This window comes from Mchenga conophoros, linkage group LG16 (genome assembly GCF_057382185.1).
Source record: "Mchenga conophoros isolate Kocher_MC1m ecotype Shallow Benthic linkage group LG16, M_conophoros_male_GT1.1, whole genome shotgun sequence".
NCBI lineage: Eukaryota > Metazoa > Chordata > Actinopteri > Cichliformes > Cichlidae > Mchenga > Mchenga conophoros.
In genome coordinates, this window is record NC_140541.1 from 31,576,747 (window position 1) to 31,598,541 (window position 21,795).

Below are 21,795 nucleotides of genomic sequence, written 5' to 3' on the forward strand. Positions count from 1 at the left end.
AGCCGTCAAACATGCTCAGCCTTCGTTCAATTAACTCTACAAACATTATTATTACTGTTTTATCTGTTTATTGAAATGAAACAGTCACACCTGCTGACTTTTGGTAAACAGCTTCTAATTTAATGAGCACTCCGCTCTGTGAAGTTTTCACACTCTCTCACACTTCACGCTATCTGCGGTTTTAAAGTGGATTGCGGGTGTTTGTTTTGCGGATCTTCACCCGGGAGATAATTGAGGAGTCCCCCCGTCCTCCCCTCTCCTCTGCCGGCCCGGAATCAACACACAGAGCTGCATTCGAAGCTGGATGTTTATTGTCAGAGCTTCACTTTAATTGAATTTAGATGCCGGATGGGCACAGCTCTAAATATGCTTTACTGTATTATTGCTGCTGCACCTCTAGTCTGTGACAAACCTACAGGAAAAAAAATATCCTTTTCTCACCTGAAAGTCCTCATGAGCAGCCTTTAATCCCCACTATTTGTTTTTATTGATGATTCTAATTGTTTCTGTTTGAATCAGGACAGAGGAAGCTTCTGCCAGTCTTAAAAGCTCTTCCTGAAGCCGTCGGGCCACGAAAGCGTCTGTGCGCAAAGATCAGCCAAAACAAGCGTAAAACACACGCACGCACTTACCAGTGACTGTCTGACACTTAGAAACAGGAGGTCAGTCTGCACAGGATTTAAACTCACCTCTGTTTTTTTCAGCAGTTAAAAGATGTAGGGAGTTGCGTGGAAACTTAATTTCATTCAAGTTTGTGGAAATAAAAGTGGTTTTAAGTTTCGTGTAAGTTCGGTTCAAGAGAAATTCAAGTTTAAAAACACCTTTTTTTTCTTGCACACCTTTTACTTTCTTGCAGACAGGTGAGGAGGAAGAGGAAATAAGTTCATTCCAGGTAAAAGGAAACAGTGCGGGATGTGTCTCTTATCCAAAAACTATGAAAACACACTGTCGTTTAAAAACTCCCTCGTTTCACTGTGTTTTAAGGAACTCTACTAAGGCTCAGTTGTGTTTTTACACCCTAAACTTGCTCCAGCAGGTCCGGGCTCCGGTCAGCTGCAGCGGGACACGCAGCAGCGCTCAGCCCGCAGAGGAGCGCACCGCCGCGGGCTGTGGGTCCGCCGGGCACCCGGGTCGGGCGGTGGATGTTTTCGCAGCTTCTGTGACAGTCTCACCGACGTGTGGCTCCAGACTCAGAGGGACCGCCTGACTCCGGCAGGAAGTCACAGTATGAATAAATGAACCAATATTTTATTTAGCTCCGGTTCTGTGCACCGCTTGGAGAGCATTAACAAAAATAACAAAGTAAGTTGTAACCTGCACCTGCAGGCTTGGTTTCGGTTTGAATCATATGAGCTATTCTCACCGCTCTGTAAATATTATTACATTTAAACTGAAGGCTTAAATTAAGCTTTCATCCATTCATGTTTTAATAATTTTATTTAGTGCCTCTATAAAAGCCGTGGAGCCCTAATGGCGCTGCTTTGTTCTGCCTGCAGACACTTGGGTGAGGTCTGAAGGTGGTTTACATGTTTAAACACAGTAGTTATTTACCTCTGACATTTACACTCACAGCACCTTTTCTAGTTCCCGATTTACTTTGAGAAATGAACGCTTATTGTCAAAATATATGTAATGTGCATTGACCATGCTAAAATAATTCAAACTGCATAACATGTGTAAATAAACAGCAAGTCAATGTAACTGTCCATAACCTCAACATTTAAATTTTTTTTTACTAATTTAAAACTAAACCTACATATTTAATTCTCAGACTGACTTGTGATTTGAGCTTTATTAGTTTGAAAGGAGGTAAACTGAAACAAATGAACTCCCAATTTAAAGTTTAAATGATAATTTAGCTAATCTAGGCCATCTTAAGCTACTGGTGCTAATTTCTTTAAAACATTTATTTTTATTCTTTTTGAAAAAAAAAAAGAAAAGCACAGAAGCAGCACTTTTAAAGTGCGGGAAAAAAAGCAACAAGGCTATAGCTACAGCTATTACTAGCTAACCTAGCCAAGTTATTTAGAAAATAGCAACCAATGCGACATTTGTTTCCAAAGAGTATCCTCGGCCATATAAACCAAATTAAAATGAACATAAATATAACAGCCCATGTACTCATTAAAAAAAACAAAAAAAAAAACCCCCACAAACACAAGGACAGGCACAAAGGAAATAATAAATAAATTATTTATGTAAAATCAGGTAAAACTCCTAATAGAGGCAATTAAGGTCGGCTAGGTTACTGTTCACTAAGCTAATTTAGCAATATTTCGTTCTTTGTTTAGTACCATTTATGCGATATAGAACTGAATCACAAAATTGTTTCAGCAATAAAATGAATCTTTTTTTTTAAAGAGGGAAAATGGTCATTTTAGCTAAGCTACAGTGAACGCTATCAAAAGCTAACTTATTTCACTTGAAAAAATAAATAAATAAATCAAACCACCATCTTTTTCTTAGTAATTAGCTTTAGTGCCCAAACCCAACCAGACATTCAAAACTAATTAAATAATATAAAAATAATTTACTAACAAACATTTTTTCCAGATTGTGTTAGCTAGCAAGACTAAGCTTAAACACGGAAAAAGTTTATTATATCCTGTGAAATCTCAGTGCTTCTTGTTAAAAATATTAAACATTCAAGTAGGTTCACCAGGATAAGCAGTTTGAATCTGCTCTGGGTTATTTGCCGTCTACTCCATTGCTTTCGGTCTCCCAGCTTTCCTGTGCCATAATAATTAAAGATAAATAAATAAAACCTATTTTAGTATTATATTAAAGCTTTAAACTGACATTCATCATAAAAAAAAAAAGTAGTTTTATTAATTTATTTTTAATTTTTTTTATTTGCATGTTATATTGTTCAGGTGTTTTTCTGGTTTTATGGTACTATGTGAAATCCAAACATTTCCAAATATATTAAACATTTCTAGAGTAAAATAAAGAAAAATGTGGTCTTCTTGTATATACTGTCAAGTTTTGGGTTACATTTTTCCTTCAGCTGTTTTTTTTTTTTTTTTTTTTTAATTTATTTTAAGTAAAGCTTTGCTCTTTGGTTTTATGCTTATATTGCTGGTCCATCTCCATTCAGCAGAAAGCACTTTGGGTTTGCCCGTTTTAAAATGGACCGCAGCATTTTGGGTTGTTCCTCCGATTAGCAGAGCTCAGCCTGGTGACCCGAGTTTAGTAACTCGCCACATTAATATCACCATCCGTCACCGCTTCACTTACACCCTCAAACGCAGGTTGACAGTTTCGATTGGATTCATTAGAGTTGGGTTTGAGCTGCATTGAAATGCGGGTTTGCCGAGGTCATTTGTCATCCTCTGTAATCTAGCGAACGGTCGGCTTGCAGCGACCTCACTTGCCGTTACGAGCTGGAAACAAACCAGCAGCTGCAGAAAAATCTCAAATTGCAGCTGCCAACTAATTAGGCAATGTTGTTACAGGGATTTGGTTAACCTGACAGTGATGTATTGACTCGAGAGGAGAAAATGGACCGCTGAGAAAAAAATAAATAAATTTCCAAAGTGGTGCCAACGGCGCCATTAAAATTTGTCACTGATCGGGCTACCTGATTAAAGATGAAACTGTGAAGGGCTGAATTAAATAAGATAGAAGCTCAGGAAAGCATCACACGGGTCAGTGTAGGCATTCAATGGATTTATTGATCTGTTCAGTCCCTTGACAATTGGGGGGAAATTACATGACAAATTCAAAATGCCACAACATAACAAAAAGTCTTTATATACCCACCTGAGGTCAGCCACACGCACACACACTCACATTCACACACACTTAAAACACATCCACACTCGCGCTGACCTCAATCCTCGTCTTACCTGAACTTGTGCGAATCAGTCCTCTACGAATCAACACTTACCTCGCCCGTTAATTTACTAGCACATGACTGAGGGACAGAACACAGACTGTGGCTTTTTGTCTCCTACACATTTTTATCTTTAACTCGGAGTGAGGAGGGAGATGCAGCACATGATATTACATCAGACAGGAAAATGCCATCTCTCCTCAGTTTCCTGCAGGAGGTTCCGGCAGTTCGATCATGGGCAGTCTGGGAGTCGAGCGGCGGGTTCACCTCATTTCTATTTCTTTTTTTTAAATTGTTCCTCTTAGGACAACATTTAAAAGCCAAAATGCATACGGCAGGCGGAGCTGAAGCAGAGCCACAGAAGAAGAGGAGCAGGATTTTTAAAATGGAGGGCGAGCTGGACGGGAAGTTTGCTGTGCTTTTTAAAGTCTGTGATTTGGTAACCACAGAGTCTGCAAACAGGAAACCCACAGGCCGACTCCCATGCTGCACATGAGCCGAGCCGAGCTAGACAGTCAGATGCCTATCAGGTCTGCCTTTCAGGCCGTAAGAAGAGCACGAGAGTTAAGACTTAACCGGGTGGCAGGGCGAGGGACACGTTAGAGCATCTACATCAAAAAAAGTTCAAGTTTTCTAAAAAAAAAAAAAAAAAACAAAAACCAAAACAAACAAACAAAAACAACCCAGAAGCACAAGAGTCATCTGTGCAGCAGGGTGAGGATGAGGAGGAGGGGGCGATGGTCCTAGGGTGAAGAGCTGCCTCCTCTTCAAAGCTGGGAGGGAGCGAGTTAACACGCTGGTTGCGCCCCCCCTTCTTTCAGCACTTCCAAAACGAAGCGAGCGTTCCACAGAGGAGGAGGAGTGGGGCTGAATGATGAGGAGGAGGAGGAGAAAGGAGCTGGATGGGGGAGGGGGATGACCTGCGGACGAAGGGGGAGCAGTCTTATTCTGTGGCCTTCAGGGTGAAGGAGAGCTTGGGCCTGGACTTGCCCTTGCCGAGGATGATTTTCTGCTCCTCCTTCTGCTGCTTCTGCCGGTCCTGCTCCAGCTTCATGCGCTCCTCGTGGATCTTTCTCTGCTCTTCCACAATACGCAACTGATCCTCAGCCTGTGGGACAGACACAAAAAAGGAATCAGGGGCGGGGTCACGTAAGGCCATGATTACACTTACCGCCAGGTCAAGTAAATCCAAGTAAATGAAGCTCCTTAAATGTGCCGTGTTTCCAAGAATATTGCTGCTGAAGGAACTACAACAGGTGTTTGTATTTTTTCCCCCCATACTAACAAATAGTAGTAGTAAGTAGCAGTAAAATTACTTCATTAAATTTAGGCAATAAAAGTTATTCTGTTAGATTTAGCTGATTATTTATTTATTCTGCTATAATATAATAATAAATTATTTATTTATTTTTCTATTACACTTAAACAATGAAATTAATTAATTAATTAATTCCGTATCAATTTTATTAAACAATAAACACGTACTCGTTAGATTGAGTTGTTAAAATCGATTCCATTCAATTTAAATAGTAAATACGACTGAGATTTAGACAACACGTGATTTTACTTTTAGATTATGTAATTAGATTTATTTCTCGTCACCATCATAGAAGCATTATTGTACTGTGTAACTTGTTCTACGGCTCCCTTGTAAAAGCAAAATAAAAAACAAAAACAAAAAACCACAATACACAATTTTGATTGGTCCTAATTTTTTTTTTCTTCTTAAACATTCATTTTGGTTTTTGAAGTATTACAGGAATGCTGGTTTTCTATAGTTTGACCCTGATTCAAATAAACAAAACTGCAGAATTTATTTTTTCCCTGTCCCACTTATTTGCAGATCCGTTTCCATGGCTGATAACCATCAACTCAAAGCCACTGCGTAGACACTGTTTCCTGCCAGTGGAGTGTTGCCATACCCAGTAATGTCACAGCAAAAAGCCTTAAGGTCTCAATCCGTCCTGATTTTTGGATTAAAGATGTAGTCACGACATTAAAAGCTGATGAATGTCAGTTTCTCAAATCAATCCAATTTTTCAATCCAACTTCAGTCTTTGAATTAACCACTAGACCTCTTTCTGACCCGGGGTCCCTTCATCAAAACCAAATAATGTTTAAACTATGTTCTTGCATGTAAATATGCAACGACTCAACAGTGCAAGGATTTCTAGAACATACACTTCTCTGGGGGGGTTTTGAACATTACTTTGATTTGAAATTTCACAATTTATTTTATCGATACCTGTTTATACAGCCCAGTATCGTGGCCAAAGAAAGCCATTTTCTTGTTAGCATAATTAGAACGTTAAACGTTTTTCCAAATTGCAGAATTTTGCATGTTGATGACAAATTGGAAATTTTTGTATTTTAACTCAAAGAGATCTCTCTCTGAATAAGAGAAGATTCATCACGATAATCAAACAGTTTTCAGTGTCTAGTGCGAGCTGAATATTTTATTCACAAACCCTAAATGAGTAATCTAAATAGTAAGCTAAATAGTTTTGCCTTATTTTTAAGTTGCGTTAACTTTTATGTGTTGATAATGTAAAATTATTGCTGATGGTGAGAACACACTGCTCAGTGGATGCTAACGACAGATAGTTGTGTGTCCATTTTGGCGTACCAGTTTGGCCTGAGCCTCTGCGATCTTGCGGTTATTCTCCTCCAGGATTTTTTCCAGCTCCTCCCGCTTCGATTTTTCTTCTTCCTAAACAAGCAACACGATGATATGTTAGCGCACGAACAGGCCACAAAAGGCACGCACGCACGCGCTCACTCACACACTCACGACAAGTTTGTTCAGCCTCTCACACATTTTTAAAAATCCCTCTAATGCTGCCTAGAGAAAAATTAAAGACTAACACACACCTAGTGCTGCATGATTACACTCATCAATAGAAGACATATATAAAAAAGACAGACAATCAAAGCTGCTGCTGCTTTTTAACATGTTTATAAGCAAGAGAAAAATAAAGGAGGGAATAGTTTTGGCTCACCAATGCACGTATACCATTTTCCTGTGTACCTACACAACTGGTGAAAGCGTTAAACGGTTGAATATTTACTGTCTCGTCCGGACTGTGTGGCCCCTGCAGAGACAGGAGCGCTCCTGGTGTGGGTAGGTAGATATGGGGGTTTCTGCCATACGGCGCCATTCCTCTTTATTACTGATCAGTTTACGGCTTAGCCTGCAGCCGCGGTGAAGGAGTGCAGTACAAAGATGTTTGTCTGTGTTTGTGTGCAGGTGTGTGTTTGTGCAAGTATGTAAGTGTGTGTGTGTGTGTGAGAGAGAGAGAGTGTGTGTGTGTGTTCGAAGTGGACCCGCCCACGGTACACTTACAGTACAGGACGCGGGTCACGGCTGAGCTGAAAGGTTGCAGGTCAATGCTAGTTAGGAAGGTGGTGTTTCCAAAAAATTAACAAAAAAAACAGCACAAACACATTTCCAAACTGAGCCTACAGGAGAAGCAAGTTGTCAGCACAAAAATAAATCAACACATTTTGTTCCAAAAGCTCCACAAAAATCATCAACAGGTGACACAGGTGAGAGGGGATTAACCTGTCAGGACAGGAAACAGGAAATGAAGCGTCCCTGTAATGTTCCCCTCCCCCAAAGAGTTAAAGAGCAGGTGAGGTGGATTAAAACAGATGTGATGAACATTTCTACACATCGCTGACCTTTCTTCCTAGTCCTGAGGGTAAACAAAGAGTTGGGGGGTACATTTCTTAGCCTATTAGTCCCGAGTCAATGGCCGCTGCGCTTTAGCTGGACCGCTCATTCACAATACTGTGATGTAAACAAACGCCATTTTTCTTAATAGTGCCCAGGGAGGGGAGCCAGGGTTGTTTGTTCTTAGTTTAAAAAGGAACCTTTAGGGCGACTAAGCATCTGAAAAGAAATCAGTTTGAATAAAGTTAAAGGCAAGACCCCAGAAGACCTTACTTAGCAGATGTCCTAGCATCTTTCCTGTGCAAACTCTCACTTTTTGCTGGAAAACAAATTAAATTACAATGTTTTTGTCCATCTGACCTTCATCAGGTATACAGGCTATTACCAACTGAAGACTAACGACATTAATCTGCTTATTACCTTCCAAAATTCAACAAATTCACAGCACAAATCAGGTTTTAAAGCAAAACATTTTGATAGTTAAAACATGAGCAGGAATACCAAATGAACCAAACAATGTCACACAAGTACCAAACTAAAACAACCAAAACAATTGGTATGTGTATATAGTAACAACCATGTAGTGGTTCAGATACCTGAAATGATTAGTTTAGCCTAAATCAAGATAAGCTCCAACTAATAAGCTGAAACTATCTAAACTCATCTTATGCTAAGTTAAGAATTAAAGCCAATTTAACTAATCTGAACTTAAATTCAAGTAGTTTCACACAAATTATTATCAAGTATAATGAGTAAAAGTAAGTTACTGTGCAGTAAGTTGCAATAAGTTCAGCTCAGCTGTGTTCTAGAAGTTAAGCTTTGGATAAGTTAACTTGAGGTAAGTTCAGATAAGTTAAGACAAGTTAAGTTCAGGTAATTTAAAATAAGTCTGTATGTATTAAAATAATACACTTAATCCCAAGAGTTGGAAAAATCCAGCTTTATCAGCTAAATGAAGTTAAACACAGCCTAGCCTAATAGCCTAAAGTGCAATACAATGACAAACATCTCAACAAGGTAAAATTTGGAATAAAAATACTCACACTTAAATTAACAAAAACATCTGTAGAGCTAAAGATTACATAATATAAATAAATAAAAACTGCACTGTGAAATACTGAATTCAAAAGACTAATTACCTGTATTCAAACAAATTAGCTATTCATTATTCAATTAGAAACCTGTGGGCTTTTTTTAAAATGAATAACTAAATCAGTTCAGATCCCTGGCTGATTAAGTGAATAATCCAGAAGTCTCTCTTCCACTTATTAAAAAGTCATGGTCTATACCTTGACTATGCACAGAAACAAGTTAAATAACACGTTTCACACCACTGAAGATTTCCCTGATAATAATTGAACGTAAGATTCGCAGATAGAACGTCTGTAAATCTTACGTTCACTTATTCTGATAAAAGTCGGAAGAAAAAAAACTTTCAGTTTAATAAATATTCCAGCAGTGAGACAGGACTTATGTAACTGCCTCTATAAGTTTTGTTTTCGCCTTGAATATTTTATATCACGGTTTCGATTGTTAGATTCAGAAAAATTTGTTTTGGGGCCCGGGAAAGAAAAAAAAAAAAAATCCACCCTAATAATGGCAGTTACAATGTCAGACTTGTAATAATTGCATAGTATAGTATGTTTTTAAAAAGCCTTAAAAAACAAAAGAAACCCTAAAATAACCACTGACAGGCAGCAATCTAGTTGGTAAAGTTTAATCTTTATATATATATATATATTTTCTTTTAAATTTATACCTTAAATACAAAACTAAGAAATTTGAGTAAACCAGAAAAGAAATGAATATTGTTTTGAAACCCGCCATGGCAAAACTCTCACCAGCAAGTTAGAAATGCACTGCTATCCTCTAATCTCTTTTAAATTATAATTTTTTTTTAAACAGAAATAAAATGTCAACTTTTAACCTTTTAACTGTAGCACGTTACATCCTACCAAACTCAGGGTAGACACAAGATAAACACATAAACAATATAATTTTTCAAATACTCGAATGTGTAAAAACATATCACCTTACCCATGATTTCAGGAATAAGTGAAATTTTTTGGATAAACAGCTGGAGAGTTGAGGTAACATGGTAGTTTGTTTCGATTTAAAACCCATTGGATGGTTTTTCACTATGAGAGGTCCACTCACTGACTAATGAAAAGAGAAACTAAGCTAACAGCCTGAAAGACTCCCACACTGAGCTGAAATGCAACTACTGCAAAAAAAAAAAAAAAAAGTGAATGACAGGAATTTCGTTATTATTCTCGTCACTGCTGTTATTATTACTTCAGTAATTTACACCAATGAAGAACATTCATTATACCCTTGGATATATTGATTTGCTTTAGTATCTGAAGCCAAGGTACTCCCTTTTCCTTTTATTCTGAAAGCTGCCACTTTCCTTGAGCACAGCTGCATCCAACTGTGTGAAACTTGTGCCATGGCTGGGTTACACTTTAAACAGTTAAAATAAAAGACCAAAGACCCAGTCAGAGTGGGAAACTGAGAGGTGAAGGGAGCTGAAGGGGTTTGGGTACGGGGTGGTGTAGGGGTAAGGGAGGGGCTGCGTTCCAAACGACCGAGCGTTACCTCTCTGGCCTTCTGTGCCGCCAGCTCGGCTTGCCGCTGCCGCTCCAGCTCTTCCAGCAGCTGCCGCTCCATGATGCGCTTCGCCTCCTCGACGCGTCGCAGCACTTCCCGCTCAATCTCGTCTTTCCGCTTCTCGAGCTCCTCCTCCACACGTTTGGCCACGAGCTCCTCAACTCGCCGCGCCGTCTCCTCCTCGATCAGCTTCTCCTCAATCTCCTGCTGCCGGCTAAAGGAAAGAACAAAAGGTTAGCATGTCGCTAATTCGTGTTTCGGTTTTAAAACGGAGAACTATTTAATTGCTAATCAAATAAACCACACCGAACCGCTTTGAAATATCTCAAAATAAAAGCTTAGTCTGTATTTACCCAAAGCTAACCAACCAGTTTTTAATTCATCATACCTGAGAGTGGTTTTTACGAGCCATACCAAACCCAATATTACAACACAGCTGATCAGGTAAAAAAAAAAATTAACAGAAAGGCTATTGTTCAAATGGATATTTAAGAATTTACTAAACTGCTTTAAACCGCTCTTAAATATACATAATTCAACAATGAGGACATTTTTAATTTCAAATGTGAGATTGGGTGCAATTTAGACTGTTTTTCTGAGTGCTTTGTGGAATTTAGATGGAGGTCACCTGCCCTCCTGTTTATCTTTTCTTTAAACTGTTCTTTTTGTGTGAACAGGAACTTATTAGTAGCGATGTAAACACACACTCTCCACCCTCTCAGGGATCTGGTTTCACTCTGTCAGGCTGTGGAAACCAGAAACTGGACCCAGCCCTGCCCAGCATCCTTTATATTTACATTTGTATGCCCGGTTAATGGGCCCTGTGGCTGTTAGGCAGCAGGAGAAAGGAGACGGGACAGACAGACAGGAAGCCAGGTGTGGGCTGTGTGTTATATTACCTGGAGGCTCTCACACACACAGACACGCACCTGAAAAGCTGCAGTCAACATGGATGTATTTACGGTCACAGCTGTTTCATTAAAATCTGAAATAGGATTATTTCAGTAACGAGGATTAAGTTAACACAGTTACTCAATTTTTTTTTTAAGCTGTGTGTTTAAGTCAGTTTGTGATGTTTAGCTGTTGCAGCAGGTTTTGTGGTTGTTCAATGCGTCCTGATTCTCTCTGCATCCTGTTTAAACCAAATAAGTTTTAAATATCAATAGAATTTGACTTTAAAATAGGCCTTCCTGTTAAAGCCAAGTATCCACTTTTCACTCACATTTGTGTTTCTTAAATTCAACAAGTTGTATTACTTACTTTTGTGGGAGTACTGCATTAATCGAGCAGACTAATGACATGAAGAATAGCTGTTTTTTCACTAATGAAAACTTTGATTTTTCCTCTCAGTGGACCATTGTGTTCACATGTGGACTACAGGGTGAGACATTTACTGAGTTTGGTTTCAGTTGATGTTTTTTAGCTTTTTATTTCGCTTCGACTGCAACTGTGAACTACTGATTATAGCAGTATTTGTACTGAGTGTTTGACCAAAGAAAAGATGGCCAGCTGCTTCAATGGAGATGTAGCAGCTGAGTTTGAAGAACAGCAGGAATCAGCACCTGCATACCTGCTAACACCATGAGCCAAACTGTAAATCGAAGGTTTCTGGTTTGAGTCCCTGTGCAGATGCCTGTATATAATCCATCCATCCATCCATCTTCATCCGCTTATCCGAGGTCGGGTCGCGGGGGTAGCAGCCTAAGCAAAGAGGTCCAGACCTCCCTCTCCCCAGCCACCTCCTCCAGCTTGTCCGGGGGAATACCAAGGCGTTCCCAGGCCAGCCGAGAGATATAATCTCTCCAGCGTGTCCTGGGTCTGCCCCGGGGCCTCCTCCCGGTGGGACATGCCTGGAACACCTCGCCCAGGAGGCGCCCAGGGGGCATCCTTGCCAGATGCCCGAACCACCTCAGCTGGCTCCTTTCGATGTGGAGCAGCAGCTGCTCTACTCTAAGCCCCTCCCGGATGGCCGAACTTCTCACCCTATCTCTAAGGGAGAGGCCAGCCACCCTTCGGAGGAAGCTCATTTCCGCCGCTTGTATCCGCGATCTCGTTCTTTCGGTCACTACCCACAGCTCGTGGCCATAGGTGAGGGTAGGGACGTAGATCGACCGGTAAATTGAGAGCTTCGCTTTTACACTCAGCTCCCTCTTCACCACGACTGACCGGTGCAGCGTCCGCATTACTGCAGCCGCAGCCCCAATCCGTCTGTCGATCTCCAGCTCCCTTCTCCCATCACTCGCGAACAAGACCCCGAGATACTTGAACTCCTCCACTTGGGGCAGGAACTCATCCCCGACCCGGAGTGGGCACTCCACCCTTTTCCGGCTGAGAACCATGGCCTCAGATTTGGAGGTGCTGATCCTCATTCCCGCTGCGTTACACTCGGCTGCGAACCGCTCCAGTGCGAGCTGGAGGCCCTCACCCGATGAAGCCAACAGAACCACATCATCCGCAAAAATCAGAGATGAGATTCTGAGGCCACCAAAGCGAAAGCCCTCCGCCACTTGGCTGCGCCTAGAAATCCTGTCCATAAAAATTATGAACAGAACCGGAGACAAAGGGCAGCCTTGGCGGAGCCCATCACCCACCGGGAACGAGTCCGACTTATTGCCGGCAATGCGAACCAAGCTCTTGCAACGGTTGTATAGGGATTGAATGGCCCGTAGCAATGGGCCAGACACCCCATACTCGCGCAACACCTCCCACAGGACGCCCCGAGGGACACGGTCGAATGCCTTCTCCAGGTCCACAAAACACATGTAGACTGGTTGGGCAAACTCCCATGCACCCTCAAGTATCCTCGAGAGGACAAAGAGCTGGTCCAGTGTTCCGCGACCAGGACGAAAACCGCATTGTTCCTCCTGTATCCGAGGTTCGACTAGCGGACGAACCCTCCTCTCCAGCACCCTGGCATAGACTTTCCCGGGGAGGCTGAGGAGTGTGATCCCCCTGTAGTTGGAACACACCCTCCGGTCCCCCTTCTTGAAGATGGGGACCACCACCCCGGTCTGCCAGTCCACAGGTACTGCCCCTGATCTCCACGCAACATTGCAGAGACGTGTCAACCAAGACAGCCCTACAACGTCCAGAGCCTTCAGGAACTCGGGGCGGACCTCATCGACACCAGGGGCTCTGCCACCAAGGAGTTGTTTAACTGCCTCAGTGACCTCGCCCCCGGAAATCGGTGGGTCACACCCCTCATCCCCAGACTCTGCTTCCTCCCCGGAAGACGTGTCAGTGGGATTAAGGAGGTCCTCGAAGTATTCCTTCCACCGCCCGACAATTTTCTCAGTCGACGTCAACAGCGCTCCGCCAGCACTATACACAGTGCAGGTAGAGCACCGCTTTCCCCTCCTGAGACGCCTGACGGTTTGCCAGAATCTCTTCGAGGCAGTCCGAAAGTCTTTTTCCATGGCCTCTCCGAACTCCTCCCACACCCGAGTTTTTGCTTCAGCCACTGCCCGAGCCGCATTCCGCTTGGCCTGTCGATACCTGTCGGCTGCCTCCGGAGTCCCACAGGCTAACCAAGCCCGATAGGCCTCCTTCTTCAGCCTGGTGGCTCCCTTCACCTCTGGTGTCCACCATTTGGTTCGGGGATTACCACCACGGCAGGCACCAACCACCTTGCGGCCGCAGCTCAATGCAGCAGCTTCGGCAATGGAGACGCTGAACATGGTCCATTCGGACTCAATGTCCCCAGTCTCCCTCGGAATGCTGTTGAAGCTCTGCCGGAGGTGTGCGTTGAAGATCTCGCGGACTGGGGCCTCTGCTAGACGTTCCCAGCACACCCTCACTACGCGTTTAGGTGCACCAGGTCTGTCCAGCGTCCTCCCCCGCCACCTGATCCAACTCACCACCAGGTGGTGATCAGTTGACAGCTCAGCCCCTCTCTTTACCCGAGTGTCCAGAACATATGGTCGCAGGTCTGGTGATACGATTACAAAATCGATCATCGACCTACGGCCTAGAGCATCCTGGTGCCACGTGCACTTATGGACACTCTTATGTTCGAACAGGGTGTTCGTTATGGCCAAACTGTGATTAGCACAGAAGTCCAATAACAAAGCACCGCTCGGGTTCAGATCAGGGAGGCCGTTCCTCCCAATCACGCCCCTCCAGGTCTCGCTGTCGTTACCCACGTGAGCCTGTATATAATCCCTCACAAAAAAAATAAAAATAAAAATCAGCACAACAGAAACCCGCCTTAACTAATAATAAACAATCCAGATGGTTTTAACTGCAGGCATCAACATCTGTGCATTTATTCTCTATAAGAGAAACACATTCTCTCCAAATGCTCAGAGCTACAGCTGTCCAGCTGTTTGTGTCTACAAAAACACTCATTACTAGTACAGCTACAGCTGAAGTGAGATAAAATAATCAATGAGTAAAGTTAATATTCAATAAATCAAGAGGTTTTCACTGAATGTCTCACTCTCCAGTTTATATGTTAATACAATTATCTCTCCAGAGGAGAAATCAAAGTGCTTATTGGAGGAAAAACACTCATTCAACATAGAAATCATGCAAGAGCATCATCAAGAACAATTCAACCCCAAAATACACCTGTGAGGGGAAAGTTAAAAGCCCCACTGCTGGAACTTTATTATTGTATGAACAGTACTTTTAAATTTGCCTTTAAACTTTTTTCTGAGCATCTTTGCTTTAAAATAAAATAAAGCGACTCATCTATACAAGTAGGGCTGCTCAATTAATCGAATTTTAATCTCGATTACGCTCTGGGCTTTCAACGATCATTAAAAATGATTGAGCCGATTATTAGCCTCTCCCTCGTGCTTTACTCTCGTGCTGCTCCGTGTGGCAAATCGAGCGCACCTCTCTGCATTTCAAACCCGTCACAACAATTAAGAGGGCCCGAGGGAAGCTCGGAAAGCTAAGCAGAAGTTATTTGGAGAGGAGAGTGACTGCCGTTGGTTGAAAAGAGAGGTAAAAAAAAAAAAAAAAAAAAAAAAAACTTCAGTGGTGTGGAAACATTATGGGTTCGCGGAGTCAGACTGGATCAAGTAGACATAGTGTGTAAACTTTGCTACGGTGTCGTAGCTCCACCACAGAGCAACACTGCAAAGTTCACTAAACAGATGTTTACATTTTTCATTTATTTCTTATATTGCAAACATTTGCACTGTTATCAGTATTTGCACACTATTTTATATTATTTTTTAAAGTCATTTTTCAATACATTGTTATTGTTAACCCTTTAAATCCCTGTAGAACCGGAACCGCGTAAGCTAGCGCAATAATTTGTTTTGCATATGAAACCGGAGGAGATGTACTTACATCTTATGCCATCAGCTTGTCCTAGGTCACAGTTTCCTTCCACATGAAGCTTTGCAAAAATTGCATAAAAAGCGCTTGCAGGAACAAAAACATAATATTCCAGAAACATGCTTTGCCGATCCGATCAGCTGTTCGTAACACTTCCCACATTGAAAAAGACGTCAACGCGAACTATCGCATGTCCGCCATTTCCTGTCCGAAACCGGAGGTGACGTCATTTTCGCGGAAAATGTAGTTTTTTTTACTTGTAGGCCTTAAAAGCCTATACTGGTGTTTTTATAAGTCATGACTGACTCTATCCGGTTGTTCAGTCTGACGTCACTAGCCGTGTCTGGGTCTAAACTCCGCTGCAGGTCCATATATCAAACGATCACTATGGCATTACTGAGACTTGAAAAACTGTCTAAAGTCTTTCATCTTTAATAAAATGATCAGCGTTCTGCTCTACCAGGTGTAACAATTGAGTTTAACATCCAGGCATCCATGAAAATGGAATTTATGAAATTTAACGGAGTTAGAAGTTAGCAGGAAGTTAGCTCGCTAGCTTCTATCTAAATACAATATAGCATGTCCTGACTGCGGGGTTTTGGAAACAAATTAAAACGTACAGCTCTGTTATCACTTCCAGCATAAATGAAGACAGAAAACCAAACAGCAGTGACGTTTGTAGGGTTACTGAAGTTGGGCTAGCTGGTATATAACGATGTGCTACGTGACCGCTAGCGACACAGCTATGTTAGCATAATATAAACAAGCTAACTTTTTTTCCACTCGATAAAAGTTATCGTGAGTGTTCTCGGTGGTCAGGAACAAATGTAATCGCATGCCAGGATGCTGTAAAAGGACCAAACTTCAGCCAGGAGAACAACTGAGATAATCCATCCACAATACGAGGTTAGTCATTCATATACTGCTGCATGGGCTGGGCTGTAGTTACATCCTAAGGTTTTAAAAACTGAGCTTAAATAAATGATTAGCGGTAATAAAAGCTGAGGGAGGTCAACAGTGATCACTGACTGTTTTAGGAGCTTTTTGAGATTCCATCCATCCATCCATTCGCTTCCGCTTATCCTTTTCAGGGTCGCGGGGGGCGCTGGAGCCCATCACAGCTGTCATAGGGCGAGAGGCGGGGTACGCTCTGGACAGGTCGCCAGTCTGTCACAGAGCCAACACACAGGGACAGACAACCATTCGCACTCACATTCATTCACACCTAGTGGCAATTTGGATTATCCAATTAACCTATCCCCACAAGCTGCATGTCTTTAGACGGTGGGAGGAAGCCGGAGTACCCGGAGGGAACCCACGCAAACACGGGGAGAACATCCAAACTCCACACAGAAAGACCCCGGCCTGATGGTGGAATTGAACTCAGGACCCTCTTGCTGTGCGGCAACGGTGCTAACCACCGTGCCACTTTTTGAGATTAAATAGAAGAAAATACAAAACATTAACATTGGGGCAGGGATAGCTCAGTAGGTAAAGTGGTCGCCCCATGATCGGAAGGTCGGCGGTTCGAATCCACTTAACGGCTACCCTGAGGTACCCCTGAGCAAGGTACCGTCCCTACACACTGCTCCCCGGGCGCCTGCTTAGTGGGCTGCCCACTGCTTCACTGAGTGAATGGGTCAAATGCAGAGAAAAACAGGTAATTTCCCCATGGGGATCAATAAAGTATCCATTATTATTATTATTATTATTATTAAACATGTTAACAACACAAAAGCCATATTAAACGCAGACTACTTTCGGCCCGGAAGTAGGATTCGTCACGTCATCACTTAACAATCGGATACTTTTCTGAATAGTTTCTGGGATGCTTAGAACTTGAATTGCACTGCTGGAAATAGTTTATTTTGATGCACCTGCTGTTTTCTTTGCAAATTTGCATCATAGGATTGTTTTTTGGTTTTCCTGCAGTATATAAAAATTGCTGTATCTCCAAAATAAAACTGTGAAGAAACTCAAAATAAATTCCCTGTTGGTGTAAACTATTTTTTGCAACTTTTTTGTATTTAAAGTTTTGAGGGATAAGCCTCTTAAATTTCTCCAAGTAGAAATATATGTAAAAAAAAAAACAAAAACGATTTTCAATTTTTTTTTGTAGTTTATTACACTTTTTTGCAATTAATGTAGTTACTATGGACTTAATGCATACATATTATTAAAATATGGGCTATAACAGTTGTATTGATGTATAGCAACTTGAAATGCTCCCAAAAATGGCACTACAGCATGTAAAAATATAATATAAGCTCTGGCGAACTTGGTTCTATGGTAGGTCTTAAAGGGTTAAATAAATATCGTCAAATAATCGAGATCTCAATTTCAGTGAAAATAATGGTGATTATCATTTTTGCCATAATCGAGCAGCCCTATATACAAGTTAGAGCAGATTGTGGGGATTTTGTTTTATTTACACGAGGCTGTGATGCTCCTCGCTCTTCTGGATTTACATCAACTCCACTGCTGTTTGTCCTTTCAGTGTCCTTGTTTTTTATTTATTTATTTGCATTTGTATGTATGCATGCATTCATTAGTGAGCACTCCAGGTGTTGTCAGTACACCCTCAGCTCTGGTTTAATATTGGGCTCAATGTTATTAGATCACTAACTGTGCCAGATTTATCCTCATTCTAAATGCAGGATTTTCAAGAATCTATGCACTGAAATTGATGCCCTGATGTCTGTGGAGAACCTGGAGCTAAACCCACACAGATCGCTTTCTCTTCACTCAGCATGGAAACATTAGGCATGTCGGTAACTGAGCATCAGCATCTCCTGAAGCATCAACATCACTACTGATCTGACCTTCAGTGCAGGTCAGAGAGTCAAATCTCTGCCTGCTGCAGGAAGTTTATGACTGCAGGATTAACTGACAGACCTGCACACCAATAGCCACTCATTTGACATATTTAAACGTTAAAAGAGAATCCAACATGCATTACTTCGTTAGTTCAACTTTACCAGCACGATTCCGGGTTTTTTTTTTTAGGGTTTTTTTTTCCAAAGTGAAAACTGCAGGTCAGTGAGAACAACCTCACAATTCTATCATGATGCTTAAAATACGAGTTTATAGTTATGTTTATCTGAATTAATGACGGTAGAACTAGAGGTGTGATCCACCTGAACAGGTAAAGCTTTCCTCTGACAGGCGCTGCGGCCTTTGCAGCCTGTTAGCGTTAGCCAACTAGCTCAGAGAGCTAACGATCGCCATGCAAATGACCGCAGCTAGCCTAGCATTTAGCTTAGCTTGTAGCCGAACACGGGCTGGGGTTCAGTATCGTTATGTAACAGTTTACGTGCCGGTTTCTGTATTAAATATACCCACATCTTCCTCTGTCGCTCCATCTCCACCTTCCTCTCCTCCTCCTCCTTCCTTTGCTTCTCATCAAGCGCGTTCCTCTTGCTCAGTGTCCGGCCGAAGATGTCGATGCGCTCCGGCGGTGAGGCTGCTCTCTCTCTGCGGGACGACGCTGTGTTGGACCGGGATCGGGACCGGGATTCTCTGCGCCGGTTCCTCTTCGACTCTCGGGACTTGGAGCGTTTCTTGGAGCGCTCCCTGTCTCGAGATCGCGACCGGGACCGGCTCCGTTTCTTACTGTGCTTGCTGCTTTTGGAGTGCTTGGACCGGGACGAGCTGCGGCTCCGAGAGCGGCCCATGGTGCCCTGCGGACTGCTGGATTCTACGGCTGATATGTGTACCGAATCAGGCCCTCCACTCCGCCCGCTCCTCTTTAAGCTTCTTATTCACACGAACAGCTGATGTTGCGCTGCTCCAGCGGGTTAATTTTGGAGAAATAACCCTTCAAACTAGCTGTTGTTTTGCCCTACTAACTCGCTTTAAGGAAAGATGGCGGTTTGATGAGTTTTCCCAGCAGGCACCGCGGGCTTCGGGATTTTCCGTCGCTCTTCGGCATTTCCCGCTCAAAGCAAACTAATAGACTGAAAAGACCAGAAACCAGCCAAAACATTTCAACAAATTTAAGTCCTTTATGAATGGGAATATATGATTTGTATATAATTTATACATTTTAAAAAAGTGTAAAATGCATTTTATATAAAATATATAACTGGGATACATAAACTTATCTTTCCACAAGTGAAGTAATCACATATTGAAGGCTTAAGAAAAGTTCTGGCATTCCATTTTGAACTTTGGATTTTAGAAGACTCAATAAAAAGTTTTCTAAACTAACGCATGATTTTATTTTTTTCTCTTAATGAAAACATGTATACTTGTATTTGTTTGTTATTCACTAATGACATTTGACGTGTGGTCAATTCTGGGAGTCTAGAACCAAGTGGGTGACGTTAAGGCAGTTAAATCTATATTTGTATTTAGCCTGTGGTTTTAACATCACACCAACGATAAAGATGACATTTCAACACACAGCTGTATTTGTATTTTTAAAAAACAGCCTGAGTACCATCTGGTATGTCTCCAGTTGTTCTGGTTGTATTGTCAGATGCATACACATTTTTATGTCGCTTATCAGTCGCTTTCTTCCTGCCCCTGTTTCAGCTCCAGTGATCTCTTGATTAGGGCAGGTGTATCGATAGGTTGCTAGACACCAAGTTAGCTTTAGTTTGCTCCTCCTAACAAATAAGTTGTGAAAAGTAAAAAGTGGTGTAATTTCTGACATGTTACTGGACATTGACTGGATTGCATCCATATTACTCTGTGAAGGAATTTGTTATTTCTGTTGATTGAATCCAGTCTGAATCAACATGCTGCTTGGTTTCTTCAGCCTGACAGAGAGGTAATCCAAAATACTGAGACTATAATGAATGGATAAAAATCTATGGCTCTCTTCCACAGCATGTCTCTTGTTTTGCCTACCTCCCCTCAAACCCAACCGTTCACAGCAGATGGCCGCTCCTCCCTGATCCTGGTTCTGCTGCAGGTTTCTTCCTGTTAACAGGGAGTTTTTCCTTCCCACTGTCGCTCATGTGCTTGCTAATAGGGGTCATCTGATTGTTTTGGTCTCTCTGTATTTTAGGGGGTTTACCTTACAATATTGAGTGCCCTGAGCTGACTGTTGTTGTGATTTGGCTCTATGTAAATACAACTGAACTGAAGCAATGGAACCAGACCATCTTCTGCATCATTTACTGGACATGCAGCTGAACTCTTTCTCACTTAGCTCAAAACATATTTTCAAATTTTCATCACCTCATACACAATACTTAGATTCATTTGAAACTCATTGTCATGTCATATTTGCCTCTAATTTTCTGAGTTCTTCACTTTTTTGTAATTTCTGTTTACTTGAGCTCCTTTAGCTTTTTGAACTATTTAGTTCTGTGATATTATGTTTATTTTAATAAGCTAGGTTGTTATTTCCAAGTGTTGATTTTCAGTCATTTTAAATTTTTGAGATAAACTAGTTTTCATTCTTTTTTATAATTAACTGAATTATAAAGGCCTTTAAAGACCCAGTCCAGCTGAACTCCCAACCCAGGCACTTTTCACTCATTTCTCCTCAGTTTATTTTCTTCATGTGGTTATGTGAGGTTTTTTCCATAAATGTTACCACCTCACTGTCATTCAGGGCCTTTAATCTCTATTAGGTTAGTAAATTTAAATGTCATTCAATACCTTTTGTGAAGCTACTGTTATAATATGGGGTTGACACAAAATCCCAAACCACATCATATGTGACCAACTTGGCAGGTGATCTCATTTTTGACAAAAATTAAGTTTAAACAGTAAAAGTTATAAAGAGTTGACTGGACGTGTTGCTCTGCTGCAGGAGCTCGACAGCGATTTGAAGTTTTGTCCCTGTTTGACCTATCTCTAACGTCGCCGTGTCCATTTTTAAAAGCTGTTTTCATGCACTATCAGAGCTGAAAATGACGCTTTTATCCAAGCTTGTAAATATAGAGACACGAACATCAGATAACAGACAGAACGAGGGAGGAAAAAGGAATACCCAACTTGACAATGACACAATCCTGCACGCAACGTTTGCCATCACGCTCTGGCAAAATGAGGCCATTGTGATAACTCTCCCCGGAGTGCTGCGCTCAAAATAAACTGCCATTACTATATTTAAAAACACATAACTCACCAGCCCAGCTTCAAAAAGGTCACACCGCTCAAGCTCAAAATGAAAGTGTTCTTACTTCAGAGGGTTTTCTCTGTTTTTGTTTTTTCTAATTACCTGCAGCGGCATCTAATTTTAGTAGAAAGAAATAATTTGTTCACAGGGAGTCACACTGCGTGCTGCCTCGATTGCACATCAAAAGCACTTTTACTTGTTGTGAACTGAGTTGTCAGATGACTCACTTATATACCCACACAGATGGAAAAGGGCCTTTGTGTTGAGCTGCTGTGCATTCATCCGTGAGCCTGTGGTGTCACATTGAGTATG

General features: G+C 41.7%; 1 protein-coding gene across 2 annotated transcripts; it reads right to left on the reverse strand.

The window, feature by feature from the left end:
* Positions 1–3,652: 3,652 nt before the first annotated feature.
* Positions 3,653–19,303, reverse strand: LOC146557087 (arginine and glutamate-rich protein 1-A-like). Of its 2 annotated transcripts, XM_085248912.1 has the most exons (4): positions 18,750–19,300; positions 10,107–10,332; positions 6,462–6,545; positions 3,653–4,943 (listed from the first exon to the last, which is right to left on the reverse strand). In XM_085248912.1, exons 1-4 carry the CDS (start codon positions 19,079–19,081, stop codon positions 4,779–4,781), a joined length of 807 nt encoding a protein of 268 aa, XP_085105038.1. In that variant the 5' UTR covers positions 19,082–19,300; the 3' UTR covers positions 3,653–4,778. The 2 variants fall into 2 exon arrangements, 1 of the variants encoding a protein (XP_085105038.1); XR_014888903.1 differs by having other exon boundaries at positions 4,878–4,943; positions 6,462–10,332; positions 18,750–19,303.
* Between the last annotated feature and the right edge of the window lie 2,492 nt (positions 19,304–21,795).

Bases quoted from the DNA above. Each gene is read 5' to 3' on its own strand.
- LOC146557087 (XM_085248912.1), bottom strand. From the start codon at position 19,081: ATGGGCCGCTCTCGGAGCCGCAGCTCGTCCCGGTCCAAGCACTCCAAA. The intron at 6,546-10,106 runs GTAACGCTCGGT...TTGCTTGTTTAG, and splicing joins CGGCACAGAAGGCCAGAGAG to GAAGAAGAAAAATCGAAGCG. The intron at 4,944-6,461 runs GTACGCCAAAAT...TCTGTCCCACAG, and splicing joins CAGAGGCTCAGGCCAAACTG to GCTGAGGATCAGTTGCGTAT.